At 36.4% G+C, this 27479-nt stretch overlaps 1 protein-coding gene across 1 annotated transcript in view; it reads left to right on the top strand.

Moving 5' to 3' along the window:
- Window positions 1-27052, top strand: part of LOC129233346 (serine palmitoyltransferase 2-like) — a 59820-nt gene extending 32768 nt beyond the window's left edge. Inside the window, exons 7-11 of the mRNA XM_054867385.1 lie at window positions 2574-2793; window positions 9357-9483; window positions 16184-16319; window positions 22651-22780; window positions 26966-27052. Of these exons, the coding sequence (XP_054723360.1) occupies window positions 2574-2793; window positions 9357-9483; window positions 16184-16319; window positions 22651-22780; window positions 26966-27052 (700 nt within the window). The remainder of the gene's footprint in view (window positions 1-2573; window positions 2794-9356; window positions 9484-16183; window positions 16320-22650; window positions 22781-26965) is intronic.
- Window positions 27053-27479: the final 427 nt, after the last annotated feature.

Raw genomic sequence — 27479 nt, 5'->3', positions numbered from 1 at the left:
TAAAGAGAAAATGGATTTATTTATTTAACTATATGGTGCGGTTTATCTGAATTTAAAAAGAAATCAGACGTGGAAACATGGCATATTATGCAAAGATAATGGGATCGTTTCCGAAATTTTGAAAGTATTCTTTTCTGAAAGAGCATGCTTAAAAAACATAGGATCTGACCATTTTTTTTTGAATACTTCGAATAAGTTTAATGTTTAAAAATATATTTTATTGGGTGTGCTTTCATTGTTTACGCTTCTGCCGATGACATCACAAATGATGAACTGTCATTCACTGATGCCATGCGCAAAGCGCAATATTAAATGCGCATCTTTACTCACGGTACTGGCAACGATAGGGTTGATAGCTAGCCTAGAGCAAACTATTTAATTCGCTTCTTGATTATCATAAAGTGGAAACGCGGTAGACAGACGCGCCAAAGTACAATGACGTGATAAAAACCACGCCTTATTTTCGAAATCAGATATTTTGAAAAATAAATTAAAAACTAAGTGTTGGGAAAATGAAGTTTTTTCTCGCTCCATGTTATTTTTATTTCTTTTTTTTTTGCTTATTCTATCAATTTCAGTGACTAAAAGTTTGATGACTGAAGGAAACAAATCCATTACTATTATTGTCTCTGTTTTAGTGTGCGCATTAGATATATTTATTTTGTTGATTTGTATTATTTTACCCCCGACGCAAAAAGGAATGGGGCTATACGTTTTCCGTGTATGTGCGTGCTTCCGTGATATCGTAGCTCTTAGATAAACGAACCAATTTTGAAATTTATTTCGTGTTCTAACTGTGGTTTTATCCAGAGCTAAGTCTAATCTTGGTAGCACTTTAATCGGCGGATAAATTGAAAACCGAATTAGCATCCATTCGCAATTTCGGTAATGATAATTTGCGCACTTATCAAAAAGATTGATACCAACAGAAAGAACAATTTTCTTTTGGCGTTTGATGGAATTTGTTTAGAAATTATAAGTTGCATAAAATTAAAATTATAACCCTTTTTTAGTAAATTTTAAATAAAATTCTGAGCCCTTTTTTATGTGATTGGTAACAATTTCATGGTTGCCACACGATCAAACAAGCACAAAAGCTCAATTATTTAAAATATTTTTTTTTTTTTTTCAAATTCTTGTTTGTTAACACATAAGATACTTGTAGTTGTGTTTAGTAATGCAAGCTTAAACAATTTGCACTTTTTTTTTTCTAGATTCTGCTTTTAAGACTAGCAAACCTCAGTAGTTTGCGATTGTCTTGCTTTTTGTATGTTGTTTCTTGCTTTAAAGAAAAAAATTAAATATATTTGCAATTACATATACAATTTTATACATTAAATAATTGTTATTTAAGTTATTTAAATTGTTATTTATGTGCACGCAAGCGGGGTTCATTTTGATACGAACTGAGGTTCATATCATCATGAGGTAGTCTGAGTCATTATTATTTTCTGTTAATTTTATTTTTGATACTTTTTGGGTCCGAAATTACTGTACCCACCTTTCCCCCCCCCCCAATATGTCAGTTACGGTTGAATGTGTGTCTCATACAAAGTCCCCTCGAAGTGTTAAGAGTCATAAACATCGGCAGAAACACCACCCATATCGTAACACAGCTGAATTCTGCGCTAAGTTCTCACAGACATTATTCTGTAAATCATCGCAAAATGAGCGAAACGCTAAACATTTGCGAGAACATTGCGCCAAACTCAGTTGTGTTACGACATGAATTGTGTTTTTGCCAATGCATATGACTCTTAAGACTTCAAGATAACTATGTAGAATAATATATTAATAATTCTTAATACATGTAAAAATGTATTATAAGTAATACTACTATTATTCTATGAATAGGTTTTATAACTTCAAGGTAACTATGCATACTTGTACAAAAGGTACTTTTTTGCGTTAAGCGTCAAATCCTCGAAACTTCGATAGACATCTGCCAGAACACGGCGCAGAATTCAGCCGTGTTATGACATGCATGCTGTTTCTGCCCATGCTTATGACTCTTAAGACTTCAAGGTAATTGTGTATGACAAACATTCAATCAAAACTGAGAGCATCTTTCCTAATAATAAAAAAAGCTGAAAATCTGGATCTCTGTCTCTCTGGAAATCTGTCAGGATATCTCTTACACGCTTAGCGCCTAGACCGCTCGGCCAAATTTCATGAAATTTGGCACAGAATTAGTTCGTAGCAAAGAGGTGAGCACCTCGAAGCGATTTTTTGAAAATCCGATTTTGTTCTTTTTCTATTCCAATTTTAAGAACACTTTACCGAAGAAATCATCATAACGTGGACGAGTAAATTATCATGACGTGGACCAGCAAATTATCATAACGCGGACGAGAAAATTATCATAACATGGGCAAGCAAATGAACATAGCAATTTGGCGAGAAATTCATCATCCATTATTTGTAAATATACCGGCGAACCAAATGACCTGTTAATTTTCTACTACGGGCAAAGCCGTGCGGGTACCGCTAGTGGTAAAATAAAAAGGAATGCACTCAAATTCAGACCCTTCTGCGTATAGGTCGTTGTATTAAGCATCCGATTCCTTTTCCAGCATGGAAGGCACCATAGTGAACCTCCCAGGGCTGCTGGCCCTGAAGAAGAAATACAAGTGCTACCTGTACATAGACGAGGCGCACTGCGTAGGCGCCATCGGCCCTAGGGGGCGCGGCGTGACGGACTACTACGGCTGCGACCCGAAAGAGGTGGATCTCCTAATGGGGACCTTCAGCAAGAGCTTTGCAGGATACGGGGGCTACATCGCCGGTTGCAAGGTTGGAAGTCAAAATTCATAGATTTTGATGATGGAATTTAAAACACTTTCGCCATTTCTGTCCATTTTGGTAATGTGTGATACGTGTCACATAAAATAGTTTCACGAGGCTGTTATAAGAGACGTGCCTGATCTACATGTACTTGAACAGGGTGTCCAGGAAAGGACTCCCTGATTTCAAAATTGAATGTCTCGAAAACAAAGGCCGGTATTGGAATAAAACAAACGGTATGTTTATTGTGAAACCCATAAAAATCAGGGTGTCCAGGAAAGGACTCCCTGATTTCAAAATTGAATACCTCGAAAACAAAGGCCGGTATTGGAATAAAACAAACGGTATGTTTTTTGTGAAACCCATAAAAATCATGCACAGAAACCTGGGAATTAGTACCAAAAATTGCCTACAGGGACGCTGCACGCTGTAATTGCAATAAGAATCCCCATAAAAAATGCTGCGAAGGGGGCTAGGCGCTTCAGCAGTAGTTTTACCACTCAGAGGTACTTACATTCGCGCTAGAAGTTATCGTCGAATCCCTTCACAGCACTATTTATTTGACTTCTATTGCAATTACAGAGTGCAGGGCCCTTTCTTTAGCAATTTCTGGTGCTAATTTCCAAGTTTCTGTACTGTGTAACCACGGATTGTATGGAAAGACAAACATCCGGTTTACACGCGGAAATGGAAGCATCTATTAGTTTTCAGGGTTGTCAGATTTTGGAGATGTATGTTAGCCTCTAAATTAAGCAGAGTCTCATTCAAACGAGCGGAATACGCGCATAAAAATTTTATTTTCCCCCTCATTCAGATGGAGTCGCCTTAATTGGATGTTTGCCAATTCCATAGAATCCGTGGTCAAACAGTACATGGCTTTTATGGGTTTCACAATTAACATACCGTTTGTTTAGTTCCACTATGGGCCTTTGTTTTCGAGATATTTAATTTTGAAATCAGAGAGTTCTTTCCTAGACACCTTGTATGTTCTTTTTTTTTTTGAGCAATCACGATTGCTTATTGTTCTCACTTGACTGTTTTTGGCGTTCCTATCATTTTATTTTCCCGCCAGCACCCTTTGCAGCACCACCGTCGATCGGCCGGCCGCCTCACGATGCTGCTCCTCTAGCGAAAACCGTCTCCAGGTTGCGTCACTTACTTGCCTACACTTACACCTACACACACACACACACACATACATCTACACATACATACACCTACACACACACATACACCTACACACAGACATACACACACGCATACATACAGACACACGAACACATACACACACCTACACATACACACAACTACCCGCACAGACACGTACCCCCACACACAAGCACACATACACACAACTACCCACACACACATGCCTACACACCACATACAAAAACCGCCCACACACAAACAAACATACCCCCCCCACACACACACTCGTGATTGCGAAAACATAATTTAAATTCAAGATGCCACAAATTCAAATTAATTTTTTTTTTTGGTCAAAGAAACTTGGATCCTCTTTTGATGATGCAATGAAATTGATAAAGCAACGAAACTGAGGCTTCGTTGTGACGTCTCAGTTTCCTTTCCCCTTAATTCTTCTGCAGTTTAGGAAAGCGGTCTTGATGAAATTGATGTTTTTTTTTTCAAAAGTTTTCGCAGAAAATATAGGGTAAAGAAATATACATACAGAGGCCCCATCTATGGTAAAATGGAGATGAAACTGAAGCCGGAATTATGGGATACAGCGGTGCAATGATGGGCGGAGTTATGATAACATAGTCGCTTCCCGAAAATGGTTTTCACCAACTCACGAAGGGACCGAATAGAGTAGCTGGCGGATTGGTTTGCGTTTCAATTCATGTTGTAATGTAATTTCAGTAACGTGCTTCTTAAACTTGCAACAATATCTAACTTTAAATTAATAACCAATTGAAATCCAGTAATGGAATGTTTTGAATCAAAACGTATCTCAAGTATTCAGCAAGAAGCTAAGGATCTTGGGATACATCGGTGCAACTTCCGGCTTCAATTACTTAGTATAGCGGGGCCTCTCCATGTAATTTCTTTACCATAGAATAAAGAAATTTAAACAGAGAGGCCCCGTCTATGGTAAAAAGGAGATGAAATTGAAGCCGGAATTATGGGATACAGCGGTGCAATTGTGGGTGAGGTTATGATTACAACCAATCAAAGTAGCTGGCGGATTGGTTTACATTTTAATTCATGTTGTAATGCAATTTCAAAAACGTGCCTCATAAACTTGCAACACTATCTAAGTTTAAATTAACAACCAATTGAGATTCAGTAACAGAATGTTTTGAATCAAAATGTATCTCAATACATTTAGCAAGAAGCTAAGGATCTTGGGATACAGCGGTGCAACTTCCGGCTTCAGTTTCTTAGCATAGCGGGGCCTCTCTACGTAATTTCTTTACTCCATGTTTCTTTACTCAATGACAGAAAACGAATTTTAATAATGCAGCAACGGTTGTCGTTGTCACGAAAATTAAATAAACGTGACTACAGATGGGCAAACCTAGAGCCGCTATATATATATGCCAACGCATCAGCCTAAGTTTAGCCATTTTGGATGGGATTTTTCACTGTTGCGTAGCTAGGGTTACCATAGCAACGTTTCGGGTTTAGCCAAAATAGCCAAAAATAAAACTTTATTTAATAAACAATTCACTTGCTGCTAATAGTTGCTCGCAGTGAGAAATCACCAAATGCGGTAATTTGCCAGAAAAGACAACAACTCAAACACGCGCTCCGATCCAAAATGGCCGATCTTAAGTTGATGCGTCGGCTCGTCTATATAGGGGCCTTAGGCAAACCTAACCGGTTGCGGCCTAATGCTGTAACTAAGCACTGCTTTGCCTTTAAAAGCTTGCCTCCACTATAGTTAAATAATAATGAAATACAACAAGACCAAAACAAACCAAAGAGTTACATAGACTTTCTGACCCTCCCAATTGCGATAAATCTAAAAGATTAATTTATTCAAATGGTTTTTTTTTTTCGTTCTGCTTTGTTTAAAAATTTAACATTAAATTCCAGATTCCAGCTAGGAATCAAATGACTTAAAGGATTAATTTGATAGGATTAATTTAATTACCCAAATGACTTAAAGTCCTATAGATGCGTACTTCCAATTGCAAAAATGTTCAAAATTAGATGCAGGGTTAAGATATTGACAGTTTGAAGTAAAAATAAAAATGAGTCAAAAAATACAAAAATTTAATTTTTTTTATACGGGCCCTAGGTCCCCTAACATATATTTAGAAAAATATTATCCAATGAAAACTATTACTGACACAAAAATCTTGACATTTGTACGACCAAAACTCAAGGCGATATTCCATTTCAAAGTTTTAAGGGACTCTACAGAAGATGAGATTTGGAACTTATGACCCTTTCAGAAGAGTGACAGATTGTTGAAGTAAAAAAACAAAAAAAAAATATTTTTTAAATTGCTATTCAAAAACAACTGCAAATGTTATTCCGTGATACGCAAAAACACACTACAAAACCTCGAACAAATTGAAAAACCACACTCTATGCACACACACAATTTTAAACACTTGTTAACCGCTATATTTTCCCCCAAAAGGTGTTCTTGACGGCAAGTGGAAAGTGGTGTAAGTCACAAAACGCTGCGTTTCATATATCGGTGACTATTGGTCGTATTAATGTCAAACTTTTTGAGTTGGAATTATTTTTCAATGTACAATTCATCCCCAAATATATAAGTTGAGGACTTGGGGCCCGTATAAAAAGTTAAATTCTGTATTTTTTGACTCATTTTCATTTTTAGTTCAAACTTTCAATATCCTAACTCGGCATCTCATTTTGAACATTTTTGCAATTTGAAGTGGAACACCCAGTATATGATACAGAACATTAAGAATCGGTGTTATAAAAGTGTTTTTAAACAGCTTATTTCGTTTTCACACAGCTCTTGTGAACACGCTGTAAGGGGCCATTCATTAATAACGTAAGGGTCCCGAGGGGGAGGGAGGGTGGAAACATCTCTACATACTCTTAACTTTAAGGGGGGGGGGGATGGTTCAAACCCATTCCTACGTTTTATTTTCCTAGTCGATATTTTACATTTGAAATCGCGCGGTCAAGTGGTTTGAGAGGGATCCTATTTCATTTGCGTCTGGAAGATAAAAAGCGTATTAGGATGAGCTGTTTTGTATTTGTTTAACAAAGAATAAATAGTGTAAAATATAATAAAAGAATCGCACTATGTACGGTATGTTTTATTTTTTACTAGTATCGCATCCTATACAAAACGAGCTGATGTGTGCATCACATGACTTCCTTTTACTCCAATTTCATGTCATTTTCTCATTATTGGCACTTTTAATGTGATTCAATAGTTTGCTCTCTAAATATCACCAACAGTGGCCAAAATGGGGGCAAAAGACCCTCTTTGGAGCATCTGAATGCAACCAAAAAAAAGGTTCGCAACTAGACTCTACTAGGAGTCTACATACGAAATTTCAACTTTCTAGGACATTCCGTTCTTGAGTTATGGGACATACATACGTACATACAGAGGTCACGAGAAAACTCGTTGTTTTTTCTCGGGAATCGTCAAAATGGATATTTCGCGCGTCTATACGTTCTTAGGCACTTATCCACGTGTGGTCGAGTCGGAAAAAAAACTCAACATTCATTCGGGGTGAGCAAAATGGAAATTAAGGTGGATTTTTTCGCGAACACAATGCTTCCTTTTTTGTAAAAGGAAGTAAAAATATCAAAAAAACATTCAGTCTAGATTCCAACTTTTAAGTAAATATTTCCTTTACACAAAATAGTGAATTTAATTTCGATTCCAGTGATGTAAGATTCGTAATTTAATTGTTTTGAAAAACGAAATGGAATCTTACGTAAGAATAGGGCGGGTGGGGGGGGGGGGTAGAAACATCTTACGTGCCCTTACAGGGGAGGAGAAGGGGGGGGGAATTGCCAAATCATCCTTTCGTAATTAATGAATGGTCCCTTACAACTGAACATTTAGCTGCTCGATAGATGCAAAGATCTAAAATGTTCTCCCAACACTGCGGATAAAAACCAGATATTTTTTCAAAAATAAAAAGAAGGCACGTCCGCATGCTTCGAAGTATTCCACTGGGAACATAAAAAACGTTACAACCTTTGAGTAGAACAATATTTAACTTTAGAAATGCAACTTATTGGGGTACTGATCAAATTGGATGTATTAATCACGTGAAGCGAAATGTCCGTTTCAATCGTTTTTTAAACTCTTATAACCCTTTGTTACTTAAAGGATTTTAAACAGGCTTGAGCTTTTGAATTTTAATTAAAACTGAACAATGAAAGAAGAAAATATAAGCGAAAATCGAAGTTGTGGAAACAAAAATTTATAATAGTAATAGCAACATCAATAGTAGGGTGGTTCAAAAATACATATTAGTAAAAAAGTATCTCCCAGGACACCCCTCCATATATTTACACGCGTGGATAGCAATGCACTGGAAGAATTTTAGCTTCCCATTTAAATGGAAGGGTTAATTTACTATTACTATTACTATTAAAATTTTAGTAAGAAGCTAAAACGTTCACAGCATAATACTATTAGTAAGTCTAAAAAAAAATAAAAAAAAAATAATTTGAATTTTGACATCTTGAATTCAAATTATGTTTTTCGCAATCACGAGTGTGTGTATGTAGGCATGTGTATTTGTGTGTGTGGGGGGGGGTATTTGTGTGTACGGGTTATGTGTACGTGTGTTTGTGTCTGTGTGCTGTCATAAGTGTGTGGGTAGTTGTGTGTATGAATGTGTGTGTGTGTGTGTGGGGGGGCATGTGTATGTGTGGGGGAGGGGGTATGCGTATGTGTCTGTAGGCATATGTGTTTGTGTCTGTGTGCAGGCATGAATGTATGGGTAGTTGTGTGTATGTGTGTATGTATGCGTGTGTGTATGTGTTTGTGTGTGTATGTGTGTAAGTGTATGTGTGTGTAGGTTATGTGTGTGTAGGTGTATGTGTTTGTGTGTGTGTGTCTGTGCGCGTGTGCGTGTGTAGTTGTGTATGTAGGCGCGTGTGTGTAGGACATGGATGCAACCTGGAGACGGCTTTCGCTATAGGAGCAGCATCGTGTGGAGCCGGTCCACGGTGATGGTGCGGAGGGTGGCGGTGGGAAAATAAAAAAATAGGACATCAAAACAGTCAAATGAGAACAATAAGCAATCGTGATTGCTCAAAAAAAAAAAAAAAAATGGGTGTGTCCTGGACTCTAGCTGAAAAAAGGTTTTTTTTGAACCACCCTAATCAATAGTTATAATAAAACACATAGAAGTAGTCAGGAAACATAAGATCCACATTTCGTATCATAACCTAAACACTCTAGAGAATATGCGTCGAAAACTTGTTCTGAATTAAGAAAAAGGGATTCCCCGAAAACCTCACATTGTATAACATTTTCTGTTTTGAAAATGTGTGCTCTAAATCATAATGATTTCATACATTTTTTCTCAAAATTTCACTCATTTCTGAAAACGTTTTTTTTTTTTTTTTTTTTTGAAAATCTTTTTCAGAAAGTGATTCAGCACCTGCGCAGAAACAGCCACAGCTTCATGTATGCGAACGGCATGTCAGCCCCCGTGGCTCAACAGATCCTCACGTCCATGAAAATACTTATGGGGAAAGACGGGACTGATGAAGGTAGGTCAACTGCAGTGTTAAAAATTCAGGAAACTCTTATGGCAAATATGACTGCAAAATGGAGTGTTTACAGCACAGAAAATAATGACGGTAAATTGTACCGAAAAAAAAAAGATTGCAGCGCCAATGGATGCATCACGTGACCAACAGTACAAAGCACATGACATCGTTTTCCCCCGCACTCAATGTGCCTCGACTTGTATGGTATTCAGCAAAGCCGCCTGCCAATGCGAAGAACCCGAGTTCAAACCTGCTGCTCTCTGTTTTTGCGTTTTTTAACTCGCGCATCTTACTACTATTATATATGCGAATGTTTGTCTGTATGGATGGATGTTTGTTACTCTTTCGCGAAAAAACTACTGAATGGATTTTAATGAAACTTTACAATATTATAGCTTACGCATCAGAATAACACATAGGGTAGTTTTCATCCCGTTGTGGGGGGGGGGGAAACCCACCATAGGGGGTAATAAAACAAGATTTTCATACAAATTCTCTAATATGGGGTGAAAAAATGCTTGCACATATTAACATCTATGTCCATTGAAAGCTCTGATTTTTCTTCTGAAGATGGCACCTGTTCGAAATTTCTAAGTAGAATAAAAAACGAGTTATATGCTTTTTAGTTCCATGTTCGAAGGCTTTCCTTTAACTCAATACAGTATTTAGTGTATCATCTCAACTCCCCGTCGATAGCTACAATAAATAGTTGTATCGTTTAATATTTTTGCTTTTCGTCTGACTGTTCAAGGCTTTTCTCAAGTAGAATCTTAATTAACATTTTCGCACAAGATTGGCAAATAATAAATAGATTTGGCTGATTATTTTCTATTTTAATGAAACTTTGATGCAATTAATGGATTTATTTATTTATTTGTGTTGATTGGACACTAACTCATTATCAAAGCGACCAGCAGGAATCTCGCCAAATCTTTTTGCGGACAGATTTTAATAGCTAAGGCAGATTTTTTCAACTGTCGCTGTTTTTGAAGCTAAAGACTACGTAATACTGTTTCTCGGTTTTCATGATATAACCAAAATATCGCCATTAAAAGAATCTTTAAAACGTTTGTCAAAATGCAAATAATCCGCCAACTAAATTAAGCAAATCCATAAGCAGCACAAAAACTTCCATTAATTAGTCTTGCCGCGCAATTTCAAACAATCGCCAAATTTTACTTCGTATTTTGGAAGAATTTCAAATGAAAATGTTTACTGTCCAGCTCCAGCTTAGACTACAATGTTCAATTTAAAAAAATAATAACAATAACTGACAAATCTTTTTCGATATTTGAAGTTTAAAATCATATTTTGGAAATTCCTTAAAATTTAAGTATACTCAAATGTCGTTTTTTCGTTTATAAAAGAAAACTATTTTGTTCTTCATACTTATTGCCATTTTACTTTTATGTGCAAGAACAAGCTTGATTTTTAATCACGTCAAAGCGGTACGTTTTGAGTTCTTTCAGTTAAAGCAAAAAACGAAGGAAAGTAGCGGTTGTTTCTCATAATTATTACTGACCCAGGCAACGCCGGGTATTTTTGCTAGTTCTACTATAAAATTTTACAATAAAATAAAATAGGATTTTCCGGTAAAAGTTACCGGCAACACGGATAGCAGTAATTTTTATATTAACATTTCAGGTTTTTTTTAACATTGTGTGCAGAGTGATATAAAAAAAAAAATAATAGTTTAAAAAACTAAAAAAACACGCTTTAGTAGCAAAGTGAACTAAAAAGTTAAAAATAATCTTTGAATGATAAGTGTATAACGTAATTGACCAAACATTTAATTTTAGTGCAATAAAAAAAAAGCGTGAGAGGGGGGGGCTTCTTTATCAGTTTTCTTAAATTTCTTCCACTTCTTATCCATGCAAAAATGTAAATAGGCAGCCCCCCACGCTTTTTTTTATTACAGTAAAATTAAGTGTTTGGTCAATTACTTTATACACTTGTCATCCAAAGATTATTTTTAACTTTTTGGTTCATTTTGCTACTAAAATACGTTTTTTTAGTTTTTTAAACTATTATTTTATTTTTTACTTTTTAGTTCATTTTGCTACAAAAGCGGGTTCTTTTAGTTTTTTAAACTATTATTTTATTATAACGGAATGTATCTTAGTATTCTATTGCATTATTTGCATCAGACATTTTGAATGCTTTCTGGTAAATTGATGTGCAAACATTGTTACACACTGCAGCTCTGATTTCTACGTTGTAAGTCATTCTAAGAAGCCACTGGCTATTTGTCCAAAGGAAAGTTGGACCCACAAACATACAAGTTAAGCTAACAAAAGCGTGTTGATTAGAATAAACTAATAACTTATTCCAAATTTTAAAAGAATCCGATCACAAAAAGTGGGCGAAAATTGAGTTGCAAGATTATAATTTAATTTCGGTGTAGACGGGATTAGAACGCACGCCCAATGATTCCCGGAGGTGGACGTCAGCGAAGACCTGCGCCTCAGACCGCTGGGCCACGAAAGTTCATAAAGTGGTGGAATGTTCTAACAGTAATAAGCAGGGGCGGATACAGAAAAATCTTTTGGCGGGGGCACGGGAAATTGAATACCCCCCCCCCCCGCCTTTGATGTTTCATAACAAAGTTTTGACGACTTTATTTTTAAATGTGCATGTTTATTTATTTATTTATTTATTATTTTTTTTAGGATTCCTTAAGGTCAATGAATCTACTTCTAAGTACATGAATATTATGCACTAATATACTTTGAATGTGAACGGAATACATCTTTAACGTTTCAAGCCATTTAAATACTAAACCCAATATAATGTCACCAAGATGCTAGACAATGAGCGGCTTTACCTAGGAACATTGTCGTAATGATTGTGACACGAGGGCATGGTTAGTAAATAAACCCATACCTCTCGAGTTTTTTTTTAATTAATTTAATCATAACTTCATAACATATATAAGTTTCACTGAAGCATTCAGAAACTATTTCTGTATGAATTTCAAAACAATTTCTGATTTGTTCTTAAAGCCATGATACAGTTGATACTACATGCCGTTTCTATTAAAAATCATGGATTTTCTAGGAAACTACCACATAATTTCTTTCATTTTGTATCTTTTATTAGCTGAAAAAGAAATCTATTATTTCGCAAATACGTTCCTAGATCAAAATGACTCTTTTAAGTGCGCCTACACATTAAAAAAAAAGGTAATTATTGATTCCATCAAAGAAGAATTAATAGACGAATCGCTATAAAGCGGTCTCTTGAGTTTGAAGATAATGAGTTAAATGTATTCTGCAACTCTGTGCCTCTGACTCCAGTAATACTTCTTTAGCAAACAAAAATGCCTTTATTCAAAATATGCTGTGTGTGTGTGTTTCGTGTTCTTTTTAATTAGCTACGTAAAGAAAGTGCAAAGGAAAGGTCAGTTAGAAGTAATAAATAAAATAGTGAAATTAATTAATCCTTTTTTGGGGGGCACGTGCCCCCTGTGCCCCCCCCCCCCTAAAATCCGCTACTGGTTTACTTTGGACTAAGAGCCACTAGCTCTTAGTCCAAAGGAGCGTTACTCACAAACATACAAGTGAAGCTAATACAAGCGTGTTAATAACGATCCATTTCTAAGCAAAAACCATCATATCATTAAAGTATCCGGTGCGACTTCCAACTTTCTTGAAAAATGAAGACACAGTTCTTGATAAAAACACAGGAGCTTTATTTGCACTATGTACAGGAGAAATCGTTAACAACTGCTAAATTAATCATCAGCAATTGAGCAAATATCACTCAACACCGTAAACTCAACTGTTACACACGTATTTACGTCCAAATACGAAAACAACCCAGCGAAATGCCTCGCAATAAACAGAGCTAATACACTCACAGTACAAATTCTCAATCGAAACTAACTTTTTATCCAGCGTAACGGCTTATATATACACCGAAAAGAGAGCTCTCAAATATTCCACAAGATTCGAAACGCTTCTCGAAATGCGTAGACCGTTATCAAATTTTATCAATGAAAAAAAAGAAATAGGGGATCGTATACTTCAGCCGAATGCATAGGGGCTGTATATTCATTACGGGAAACTATTTACAGGTTACGTTACTACAATAATTACTATTTACAGAATTTGTAACAATATTGATTAGTTTTACAAGCGTTAGAAAAAATGTTTTATTTAGAAGAAACAATAGTCAGTTTCCTGGAAAATGGGTGCTAAAACATATGAAGACGTGCGAAATTACGGGAAAAGCCACCAATCTACCGAATGTAGTACCAGTACCGTACATGAATAGTAAAAGTTATAAATAACACGCGAAAGTAAGAATTTCTACCTGTTTCGCGTTACCTAACCAGGGTTGCCAGGGGTTGAACGGTGTCTAAAAAATAAGTCATTTACCTTCATCGAGTTTTCAATAATCGTTATCATAAATGAAGAGCAAAAGATGGAAATGAAACGCCTGAGTAAGGTTGCCTACCTTTTTCGGGTCGCCAATCAGGGTTGTCCGGGGATCAAAGGTTTTCAATGAGGGAGATAATCGACCGCTCACCGAGTTTCCGAAAATTGTTGTCATAAATGAAGAGTAAAAGCTGTAAATAAAACGCTAAAGTAAGGTTGATGACAATTTTCGGAAACTCGATGAGGGTAAATCGCTCATTTTTGGGCACTAATTAGCCTCTGGCAACCCTGCTTAGTGACCGGAAAAGGATAGGCAACCTTACTTAAGCGTTTCATTTCCATCTTTTGCTCTTCCTTTATGATAACGATTTTCGGAAACTCGATGAGGGTAAATTACTTATTTTAGGCACCTTCCAGCCCCTGGCAACCTTGATTAGGTCACGTGAAAGAGGTAGAAATTCTTACTATCAATACATGGATTGAACTATATCCAGAGACTGCTGCTTTGTCTCTGTTCCGGAATCAAAATAGCGATAACCGAGCTAGAGGCAGATGTCCTAGTAGTGAAACTGAAATTATCTTCAAACTGGTAGCTAAAGCTAAGTCAGCACACCAGCAAGACTAAAAGAACGAATCTGCAGTCTCTGGATAAAGTAATTGGGTTTACAAAATACTGCTTATAGTTCTTCCGTAGCCTTAGCTTGAACAAGGTGACTTATAGCTTGTGAACCCTGCTATTTAAAGAGCAAAAAAAAAAAAAAAAAAATCGGCATGAATGTGATAAATGGACTGCGGTATATTGCAAGTAATTCTGCCCTAACCCTGGCTTAGGGGGATAATTTACTGCTTAAGGGGGTCCGGGAGACATTCTGAAAAAAAAAAAGTAATAATAAACAGTTTAGAGTGTTGAAATTTTTTGCACTGATTCACCATCTATGTAACAAGCAAAATCAAACAAAAATATTTAAAAAAAAAATTTTTTTATTTAAATTTAATTTTTTTTAAAAAAAAAGAGAAAAACGGGGTTGCGAAAAATCGCTATAACTCAAAATATTCTTAGTCAATTTTCATTTTTTTCCAGAAAAAAAAAATATGAACAAACATCTAAGCTTTAATTTTTATTCGGCGATGCAAAAAATATTAATTCAATAAAAAATAGAAAATTTTTGAAGAAAAATTTCGAAAAATTCGAAGATACTTTTTTTTGTTTCATTTTTTTTTTTAATTTTAAATTTGAAGAATAAAAATTAAAGTAAACTGTTTGAGAAAGATATGCTACAAATTTCATTACTTTATCTTTATCAGTTCTTGACGTATAAGATTTTGAATGCAAAATTGCATCATGGAGAAAAACGCGTTAAAAGTTTTAAGATGAATATAATATTAGTTAAATGCATGCAACAAAAATAACTACTGTTTGACCACGGATCGTATGTAATTTGGCAATGTGCCAAGTAAAGAGGATTCCATCTGAATGAATCTAGCAGGGGAGAAGGGAAAATAACGATGGGATTTTGATGCACACGTTTTATGATGTCACTAGTGCCTTATTCATTTATTGCATTCTCAAAAATAAAATGAGTTGAAGCAAAAATAGTTACCATGGAAACATCAAAAAGAAAATAAAAAAGTTTTCATTTCGTTCAGGATCTTAAAAGCAAAATGGCAAGCTCAAAACTTCGTTGCGAATAAATAAATCAATTCATTTTTGCCGTAAGAATATAGATGGAGTATACTTAAGATTTAAAATATGCTGCTGTGAGCAAATTTTCATTTTTACAAAGCTTAGACTAAATAATAGAGAGGCAAATGTGCACATCTGAAACAAACCAACTAACACCCCTATAAACTAATAGATAGGTCCATTTCCGCCTATAAACCGGATATTAGCCTTTCCATGTAATCGATGGTCAGACAGTATATCTTTCGTTCTAAGTGAGATAGGCACAAGATTCAACCGTCCTTTTAAGCAGGAGAAAACAGAGAAGTTTTTGAAATGATAAAAAAATTACAAACTGTGACGTTTTTTACGTTCCGAACCGACCCCCTTCATTTCCGAACTTTGCTTTCAATAAACAATCTGAATCCCACCATGGCTACAGACCCTCGCTTCTGAGCTAAATTTAGTTTAGCTACCAGTGTGTTGGTACTCTCAGCTTCAATGAGATAACATCTGCCACCAGCTCGGTTATGAGTTCTCTGATGAGTTCATAACAAGGACGGAACTGCTGTCTCTGGGTGCGAAACCTGGACTGCGGTTATTGTTTATTGTCATATTCTTTTTTTCAGTTCACTCCATTTTCTGTTCCCTTTTACTTCAGGTTCCAAGAGAATCCGGCAACTTAGGCGGAACACGCATTACTTCCGCAAGAAGCTGAAACAGAAGGGGTTCCTCATCTACGGCAACGAAGACTCTCCGGTCGTTCCCCTGATGCTGTATTTCCTATCCAAACCGCCGTAGGTATCTAATGTACCATCCTCATTTTCTTATAATAGCCAAATCGAGTAAGGCTCCAGACTTCATCAACAATGAAACTCGCGCCACAGCCTGATAATTTGATAATATGTTTTGGTAATGCTTGACATGCAGGGCTTCATTTTGACAGGGCTGAATTGGATCCGGTCACTTAACTGTTTTACTGGTAAAACTAATTTAAGGCGAATGAAGAAACGAAAAAGTGGTCAACTACGAACGCTATCCACAGGAGTTTATTGTTCAATCCACGGTAGTTAGGGTTAAAATTTCAACCATCAAAATATCACCAAACAGGCAATGGGGTTGTTTTCTTCAGTCAAAAGTACTACTTTTAATCACTAAAATTAATAGAATAAGCAAAAAAAAGAGGAGATTACATGAAGCGAGAAAAAAAAAAAAACTTTCATTTTCTTAACGCTTCATTTTTTATAATTACTTTAAAAGGTCCGATTTTGAAACAAAATCGTGGTCTTTATGACGTTACAAATGATGAACTTAGATGCATCTGTCCACCGCGTTTCCACGTTAGGATAATCAAGAATCGAATCAAATATGGCGTTCTACGCTTGCTATCAACCCTATCGTTGCCAGTACACAGTAGTAAAGAAGTGAATTAAATAGTGTGCTCTGTGAATGGCATCAGTGAATAGCATTTGCTCATTTCATCGATAGGGGTCTCCGTGGCTCTGTGGTAGAAGCTTCGTCTTCTGAGCCGGAGGTCGTGGGTTCGATTTCTGCCGGTGCCTCGGGTGTTATTTCCCTCTCTTGTGTTGTAAATCTTCCCTGTGTGTGTCTCCGGAGGCAAGTCCTCTATGTATGTGAAGTTGTTTAGCTTTTAAATAAATAAAAAAAATCCATATACATAAATGGGTACTTCTGTATGTAAGGATATCCGGGGTAAACTTCAAAACTACTGGACCGATTTTAACCATTTTTTCACCACAGATAGCTACATTATCAGGAAGCAACATAAGCTATAATTTATTTCTAAAAAACTTAGTTAATAAAAGTTAAGATAGAAAATAGTAAGTTTCATGTAATTTCCCCATTAAGTGAATTAATACAAAATCCATTATTACCAAAATTCGTTGCTTCACAACAGCAATATTAATTAGTCATAATGAAAATTTTGAATCAAGACTTCTCTGGAGCAAACATAAATTTAAAGTCGTTTAAATATTTGGAAACTACTTTTTGCACTCTTTGGGAAACATAACAGACACTTTTTGGGTGTGTGTGCGTACTATTTAGTTTAATAAATAAAGCGCACGGTTTTTTAGCGATCTTTGTTTTTGTTAGTTCATGTTTTGGAAATTCTTTCAATTTTTATATGCTTAAATGTCGTGCTTTCGTTTCTAACTGAATGCTATTTCGCTTTTTATACTTATTGCTATTTTACTTTTATGGGTAAGGAAGATTCTGGATTTTTAATCACGTCAAAGCGGTGTGTTTTGATTCTTTCAGTTAAAACAGAAAAAAACGAGCTGATGTGTGCATCACATGACTTCCTTTTACTCCAATTTAATGTCATTTCCCCATTATTCGCTATTTTAATGTGATTCAATATTTATTCTCTAAATATCACCAACAATGGCCAAATTGAAACCAAAAAAAAAATCGCCAAATTTGTCGCCAAGTTGGCGACAAAACTTGGCGACCAAAAGACTGGCGATATATCGCCAAGTGTCCGACAAATTATAACGCCACTTGAGTTTACATCGAAATTAACAATGATTTCCCCCCAAAAAGGTGCAAAAGACCCCCTTAGGAACATCCGAAAGCAACCAAAAGGGGAGGTGCACAACTAGACCCCACTACGAGTCTATGTACCAAATTTCAACTTTCTAGGACATACCATTTTTGAGTTATGCGAGATACATACGCACATACGCACATACGCACATACGCACATACATACAGACGTCACGAGAAAAGTCGTTGTAATTACCTCGGTGATGGTCAAAATGGATATTTCGCGTGTCTATACATTCTTAGGCACTTTTCCGCATGTGGTCGAATCGAAAAAAAAACTCAACATTCATTTGGGGGTGAGCAAAATGGAAATTAAGGGCGATTTTTGAGTGAAAATTTTTTCGCGAATACAATACTTCCTTTTTTGTAAAAGGAAGTAAAAAGTAGCAATCGTTTCTCACAATTATTTCTGACCCAGGTAACGCCGGGTGTTTTTGTTAGTAAATAAATAAAATGTTATCGGTAGAAGAGTAAACAATGAAAGCGAACTGATTAAAATTATTCCTAAAAAATATTAAACTTTGTCTCAAACGATTTAAAAAAACGGTCAGATTTTGTGTTTTTAAGCATGCTCTTTCAGAAAAAAAAAAAACTTTTAAAATTTCGGAAACGACCCCATTGCTTCGTTCAAATGTGGAAGCGATTTTCACCCGTCGTACCTTGGCGGGTGATTTTCTAGTTTTTCCTAACACTACAACTTCTGAGCATTGAGATCGTGCAGTTTCATGGCGCTTTCTCAATTTTCTCAGAATAAAAAACACAGATGCGCGCAATCCCCCAAAGCCGATGGCGAGCACTGAAAAATGTTAAGGAGCACTCTCCCCCACTCCCAAGAAGGATACCCTTCAAAGGTGACCAAAAACCAAGTAAACACCCCCCCCCTTCGCAAGCACCCAAGGACGTAGCTAAGGGGTGAGTCCATGGGGTCTGGACCCCCCCCCCCTTCCCGAAAGACCCCTCTTCTTTTTTCTCAGTTGTTGCATCTCGCATCAACAAAATTTTTCCGAAAGATAATGATTTTATAAAACGCAGCATTCTCTCCCCTTAAATATTCCCAGTAATCGGCAATTTTTCCAGCGCTTGAGTCAATTCAGAACACGAGAACCTCGTGCAACAAATGCAGGTTCCCCAATTTTCGTCTGCTTTTTGCTGTGTCACCTACTCCGTCCGAAACGGGGGAAGTGTTCCTTTCGACTTTCAAACCAGTTGGGTCCTGTGACCTTGAAATTCAGCCCCTCTCCTTGGTCCATCAAATTGCCATTGGCAAAGTAAAAACAAGCATTTATTGCCACTTCCGCCGCATCCCACAGTCTCATTGGCGGGGTTTTCTTTATTTCTTTCTCTTTTCTTAATAACTTAACTTAACATAAACTTTTTGTTAACTAATTTTAACTAATGACTCTATTAATTTCAATTATTTAATAATTTTAGTTAATTATCATATTTTAATGATCAGTTTTGATTGGATTTATCTTAGTCTTGTTTAATTATCAGCTACTAATTCTGCTTTAGCATGCCTCCTCTTTTGAAGTTCGTGCAACCTTGGACCCCCCCCCCCCCCTTAACAAAGTTCTAGCTACGTGCCTGAAGCACCCTTGAGAAATGTGCATGCAAAGTAATTAATGCAAAGTTTTTAGGACGCGAAAGACGCACTATGATATGAAAATAAAAAATATAATATGAAATTCTTCAGGAAAATTTAATCAGCCTTGGTTTTTAATTCAAAAAATCTGAATTTTCAAACTGGTTAGTCGTTAATTACTTTAACAGGAGCCATTCCACTAAAGTGAGCCATAAAAATATTACACTGAGAAAAAAAAACCATTTTTGATCAAAATTTAAGAGGCATTTGCAGTAAACGAAATGCATTTAATGCTAAATTATAGGATGTACATTTGTCCCGCTTTCTTCGCAAACCAAGCAAAAGGACAATGTTTTGTTTAGTTTCTTCCTACTAATCTAAAATTAGAAGAATTAATGCACCTTTTCAGAAATATTATTTTTATTTTTAAACACTTTCAAAATACTCATTAGAAAATTTAGCACTGTGCAGAAACTCAATATTTAGGGTATAACTAGCTACGTCGCCCGGCTTTGCACGGTCTACCTCGAAAGTAAAAGTTACGTCAAGTGACGTGTGTTTAATAATCGGCTTGAAAAAAAAAAACAGTAAAATTTTACAACAGGTTGTGGAGAAATAACCAGAAAGGAAACATTTTAAATCCTCCGATTACAGGAAAAGCCTCAAAACATTACAGGAAAAGCATCAAAAACAAAAGCCAGAATTTTGTTTGATCATGTTCGAAAAAAAAAAGGAAACATCTTTCTTTTCAATTATTTTCTTCACGCTACAGATTTCAGTAAAAGCATTGTTATGGGAAGTGGAGATGAAGCACTGATTAATAGTTTGAATGGAGGAAAGCCTTCGAAAAATAGGGATTTCATGTCGAAATCTAAGTGTCCACAATGAATTCGCAACTCCAAACTATAGGGGGCGCTGCAGTCACTGTCTAATGGCGGATGAAAAAACTAAAACAAACGCACGCTGTAACGTATAAATTGCTTCTAAACTTACGAAATGAGAGAAATTTTTGTTCGCATGCATGATTTTTTGTTCTTTATTCATTTGAAAAGATTTTTCAAAGTCTTTTGGTTATTCTGACCCATGTAGAAAGAGATTAGAAATCAAAAAGTATTACGAAAGTAAAAAATTAATGCAGAACACACAGTAAGTTGTTCTGAAGCAGCCATTTTTACGATGTTGAATTCGGAATTCATAAATTTTTGGTTCGCTTCGAACAGCATTTTCATTTTGTACCGTTTTTTCTATACATTAGTACATATTATGTCCAGTTTCGTGACATTACCGGCATTTGTTGACATTTTTGTGACATTTCCGGCATTTGTTGACATTTTTGTCACATAGTGCACATACATGACAGACTCAAGAGTAACATTTAACACTAAATAATTTATTTCTATGACTATATGATTGGATATCAAAAGAAATCATCATGCATTTAATTCATTCGTCATGGAAATGATTTAACTGATATGCGAAATCTGTCAAGATACATTATTCTTTCACACAATTTTAAAACCGTAACCCTATAAACAGATTTTTGGCGAAATTCTTCCACCGATAATGACAGCTTTTGGAGAGCAATAAAGTTAAGTTGGCGCGATATTTTAGCGATAAAAATTCCAAACTTTTATTTTTTAAATTCTTAACGTTCTTTCTGGATTTTTCAATCTGTTCTGCAATAAATATTTTTAAGAAAATTTATTTACATACTGTCCATTTCAGTTGGATGCTGTAGTAAGAAAGGTTATTTAAATCATTTATGCGGAATTAGGTTAAGGAAAAGAGTAATTTTTCAGCATCGCCCTAGTGTCCAGTCAATGTTGTTAAGTCCGCTTTTTTTCATCGAATTGAAAAACTGATACTTATTCAAATTCACTCAGAACAAGATAAATAAAATGTGTACTCACAGTTTATATCAGATATTTTTGATGTTACGCTGTTGCGAATGACGATTCCAAATGATGAATTACGCAAAAAAAAAAAAAAAAAAAAATGCACATAAACTGTTTGTTTTGCCCAAAATGAACACGGGAACGCAATGTTTTAGTTTTTTCGGCAGTTTTGTAAATATCCGCAAGGTAGCGTATTCGAGCTCTGGAGTTGCGAATAGTTTTTAATGGATATTTCGGCAAATTCTAATCGGAGGATTATGTTGCCATAGCCAAACAAAAAGACGGGAAAATGACGAAACCATCGATACCTGGTTCGATAGTCAGTTTACAGACGTTCGGGAGAAGTAACTCGGACATAAATAGATTCATACGTTCACTTTTTAATTACGTAAGATCATTAATTTCTTAAGATTTTTAGCCTCATCTATGCCAATAAGCGAAAACGGGGCTAAATAAAAATAAAATGGTTTTTAGAAAAACTCTTCATATTTTTTTTTTTTTTTGCAATGGCTACTTTTTGCACACTACGGGGAACGTATGAGAGAGTTTTCTTTATCTTTGCTTTTGTTAGGGAATGGGCTGTTAGGTTAAAATAGAGATGGAATTGAAAATTTTGAGACAGACTGTATAAGTAGAGAGACCCCGGCAGGTAGCATTCTTGACGTAAAAAGGTGAATGGCTCAAAACGGAACTAGAGATAGATATAGAAAATATTTTATTCATATTGATGAAAATAGATATAGATTCATTAATACCGTAGCCAATTTTATTCAAAATGCCGCCAAGGGGTGCAATCGTGGAGTAAATAGGTGAATGACAAATAAGCCAACGTCATGCGCAGAAGCGTAAAATATGAATTTTAATCTGCGCATCGATTAAAATAATTGTTCAAAAATATCAAGCTTCGTCAAATTATTCAAAAAATAGTTAAATCCTATGTTTTTAAGCATGCCCTTTCAGAAAGAATACTTTTAAAATTACGGAAGCAATCCATTTGCCAAGAGAAAAGGGGTGGCTTTCATTTCGTCCCATTCAATATGAAACAGCTCGCATATAGTTTATCTTGTGCTTCTCTGTTCTAAGGGAGTTCGTGACTCAATTATGGAAGGCGAATGTGGCAGCCGTAGCCGTCGGATTTCCCGCGACCCCTCTGCTTACGGCCAGGGCAAGATTCTGCCTCTCTGCGGCTCACACAAAGGATATGTTGGACAAGGTGAGATCCCTCAAAATAATACGAATTAGGATGACGAACAGGGGCGGACTGGCCCGCCGGACCATCGGCCTGGGCCGATGTGCCCTCGCGCCCTCGAACGCCCTCTGTGCACCCTCGTATTTTCTTTCTTTTTTTTTGACACCCTCATACCTGTACACCTTTGATATACATTTTTATATTTTTTTGCTCCTTTAAACCTGTGCGACTTCGTTTTTTTTCTTTCTTTTTGCGACCTCAAACCTGTGTGCTTTCATTTTTTGTACGCCCTCGAACATGTGCGCATTCATTTTTTCTTTTTATTTACGCCCCCGAATTTGTTTGCCTTCGGGGTTTTTTTCCGAGTCCTTGAACTTGTTCACCTCCATTTTTTGCACCCTCAAACCTTAGCACCTATTGCTTTTTTTGTGCCTTCGAACCTATGCGCCTTTTATTTTTCTTGCTCCCTCCCCTTTCAAACTTTTAATTTCCTTTTATTTTATTTACGCCCTTAAACGCAGCGTTTTTTTTTCTTATATATTTTAACGCCTTTGAACCGGGGTGCCTTCGTTTCACTGCCAGCAATAAACTCAAACCTGTGCACTTTTTCTTAATTTCTTTTTTGCCCCCTCGAACCTGTGAGCTTTTTCTTTTCTTCTTACGCCTCCTAACCTGAACACCTTCGGTTTTTTTTATTTATTTTACTTTGTTTGCGTCCTTGAACATGTCCGCTTTCGTTTTTCTTGCTTTTTTTTCTTCTTTGCACTCCCAAACTTGTGCACACTCGTTTTTTTTTTTTTTTTTTTTTTTTGTTCTTTTGTGCCTTTGGGAGTCAAGGTTGACGCCCTCTTGGGGGACCCAGTCCGCCCCTGACGACGAATCTGCTCGTTCTGTCTCTTTTTGAAAACTATTTCATAAGTAACTTACTCGGTCATGTTTTCCACTTATTCGAATTCTTAACTGTTGCCAAAAAAAAAAGTAATAATGAAGTTATTTTTGTCAATAAAGTTAGAAATCTAATTTGAAACCTGAGTTTAACCTCGGTTATACGGTTCCCATTTATCCGGATACAGTTTGTAGAGTTTCAAAAAATTACATTCACTTAAATAATACGTCTAAATTACAATAGCAAGAATGGAACTAAAAATGCACCAAATATTCAGTCTTCATTTTGATTAAATGTACAACATCTGCACGTGTCGTGCAATAACGTGCTTGTCAATAACACTGCCATGTGCAGGTAAACGGCAGTACCTGCAGATATGAGTTTCCGAGACATTTGAAGAAAAGTGTGTTGGATTCAATACTAACAATGGGGAAATGTTGAAATGAGACTTTTTTTCAGCGGAAACCAAATGCGCAAGCTTCTTCTTTATCTTTACTAATAATAAAGCTGAAAATCTCTCTGTCTGGATGTCCGGAGGATGTCTGGATCTCTGTGACGCGCATAGCGCCTAGACCGTTCGGCCGATTTTCATGAAAATCGGCACAAAATTAGTTTGTAGCATAGAGGTGTGCACCTCGAAGCGATTTTTCGAAAATTCGATTTTGTTATCCTTCTTTTCCAATTTTAAGAACAAAATTATCATAAGATGGAGGAGTAAATTACGAAATTATCATAACGTGGGACCGTAGCATGGCACAAGCCAATTGGCGAGATACAAAATTATCATAACGTGGAACTGTAACATGGGTACAAGCCAATTGGTGAGAAATTTCACCACACATTATTTGTAAATATACAGGCGAACCAAAACACCTTTTAATTTTTCTATTACGGGCAAACCCGTGCGGGTAGGACTAGTTACTAATAACAAAGCTGAGAGTCAATCTCTGTCTGGATCAGTGACGCGCAGAGCGCCCAGACCGCTCGGCCGATTTTCTTGAAATTAGGCACAAAATGAAATCGTCGCACAGGGGTGAGCACCTCGAAGCGATTTTTCGAAAATTCGCTTTTGTTCTCTTTCTATTCCAATTTTAAGAACATTTTACCGAGCAAATTGTCACAACGTGGACGAGTAAATTACCAAATTATCATAATGTGGAATCGTCACATGGGAAAGAAAATTGGCGAGAAATTCATCATCCATTATTTATAAATATACAGGAGAACCAAAATACCTTTTAATTTTCTACTACGGGCAAAACCGTGTGGGTACCGCTAGTATATAGTAAAGCTAACCTGCAACTGATACAAAAATGCAAAAAAAAAAAAAAAAAAAAAAAAAAAAAATGAAAAAACGAAAAATTTGCAGTTACTTCTGCAGCAAACGGCAGAACAATCTTAAGTAGTTTTGTTACAAAGCTTCTTTTTTTAAGTAATAAACAGGAGGTCTGCTCATTTATGAATGTATTTTTACCCGGATTTTTCCGGATTCCGGTCCGAATAAACCGGATTGTATTGTATTGAAATAATCCAGGTTTTCAAAGCGTCCTTCGGTCCAACTCGAGTCATCAGTTCATAGGCTTTTTTAAAAGCTTTTTTTTTTGTGCAATATGCCGGTGTGAAACGTTTTTTAAATTCGAGCATACAAACTGGCAATATTTAGAGCGGATTAACTGTAAATATAAGCTATTCTCTCAATATGCGCGATACATTTGTAATACAGCAAAAATAATACCGTTTATTTATTTATTTATTTATTCATTTATTAGAAAAAAATAAAGATGATAGGTAATAGGTAATTTATGTTTCTAAAATTTAGCACCAAACAAATTTTAAATCGAAAAAACTTTAAAGTGACATTAGAAATGTTTTCTTTTAAATCTAAGGTTTATTTCTAAGAGCTTAGGGTTGGCCAAAAAATATATGAAATAAATATGTGTACAGGGCCGGATTTAGACTTAACGGGGTCCTAAGCTATTTCGGGAATGGGGCCCCTTTTGCAGTTTGAATAACGTTTTTCTCGGTGGTGTAAGAGGCAATCTTTTATTTATTTTTTTCCCCTTTACTACGTCAGTCTCTTTCTTCTGATACATACAGCAATACTTTTACTTTTTTTATCGTGTTTTCTCTGATGTCCTTTTCGGATTTACCTTAAGAAGGGAAATGGTATCAAGAGAGTGACTGAGGACTCCCCTTTAAGTGGAGCATAGAATATCCCCTATTGTAGGGGGTCCGGGGGGATTCTCCCCCGGAGGAAATTTTGAAAATTAGATATAAAATTCTTCATTTTGAAGCCTTATAAGATGTAGTTGGAGCTACAAAAATATCAGGACAGAAATAGGCAAACAAAAATGACAGCAACTGACAGAGAGAAAGAGCACGGGAAGAGAAAAGAAGGGGAAATACTTTCAAGTTACTTTTATTTTTCTTTTGGAAGGAATCATGCTAATTTCCGGGAGATGGGAGCCCCTAACAAAGCGGGGGCCCTAAGTTATAGCTTGCTTAGCTTGTACGTAAATCCAGGCGTGTATGTATAAGACTTCTTGATTGCAACACTCAAAACCCCGAGTTGATATTAATGTCGTCACGTTTAGGTAAATTCTAAAGCAGCCAACATCTAATGTTGCAAACCTTATGTGATATATTTTGTAGTAAGTTACCGCCCTAAAGCCAGGGCTAAGGCAGAAATACTTAAAATACACCGCCAGCTCAGTTATTCCATCCGAGGACTGCAGTTTCGTGCTTTTTAGCACTCATCAGCCCGGAATAGGAATCACATGAGCTGGAGGCGAAAAATCTCTTAAGGGAGCCAAGAGAGCCAAACAAACTGGTAGCTAATGCAGAACTAGCGAACCAGATGAGCGACCGCAGCAATGGTGCGGTTCAACTCAAAGATTGATGGCAAAGCTAGAGTATTTTGTAGTAAGTTACCGCCCTAAAGCCAGGGCTAAGGCAGAACTACTTAAAATGCACCGCCAGCTCAGTTATTCCATCCGAGGACTGCAGTTTCGTGCTTTTTAGCACTCATCAGCCAGCCTGGCTTTTGGGCGGTAACTTACTACAAAATACCTTAGCTTTGCCATCAATCTTTGAGTTGAACCGCACCATTGCTGCGGTCGCTTATCTGGTTTGCTAATTCTGCATCAGCTACCAGTTTGTTTGGCTCTCTTGGCTCCGTTGAGAGATTTTTCGCCTCCAGCTCATGTGATTCCTATTCCGGGCTGATGAGTGCTAAAAAGCACGAAACTGCAGTCCTCGGATGGAATAACTGAGCTGGTGGTGTATTTTAACTTATGTGATGGTTTTTTTTTTTTTTTTTTCAGGTCATTGGTGCAGTAGAAAGCGCTGGACGCCTTATGATGGTGGATTACTCTAAGAAACACAGGTCGCGGGAAGAAATAATCTACTGAGTATAAAACTCAATCTCTTTTCTTCTGGTTCTTGGAAGAAATTCTCTCCTCGCTGACATGGGACCAAAATCATAATCTACATTCGCGCCCTTCTCATCAAGCTGCCGCCTCAATGGTCTTGATGTTTCGTTCTAAAGGACCATATCTTGATTAATATCACTGCCATCTATATACCAGGGTGATTGAAAAAATTGTGGGTGGGTTTCATAAAGCCACCAATTTGGGAATATTGGTCTTCTTTAGAGGAGCTTAATAAAAAGAGTGAGCTGTAAACTTTCGACTCGCTACCGCTAGACGCCTCTGCGTGTTATCGTATGTATCCTACTTGTTATTTAGTTTTCAGTTAGTCAAAATGTTGATCAAGAAGGCAGAGGTTATTTAATACTTGATGAATCGTCCCCAAGGTCACCAGACCTAACACCATGGA

This window comes from Uloborus diversus, unplaced genomic scaffold (genome assembly GCF_026930045.1).
Source record: "Uloborus diversus isolate 005 unplaced genomic scaffold, Udiv.v.3.1 scaffold_35, whole genome shotgun sequence".
NCBI lineage: Eukaryota > Metazoa > Arthropoda > Arachnida > Araneae > Uloboridae > Uloborus > Uloborus diversus.
This window is presented reverse-complemented; position numbering and strand designations above follow the sequence as displayed.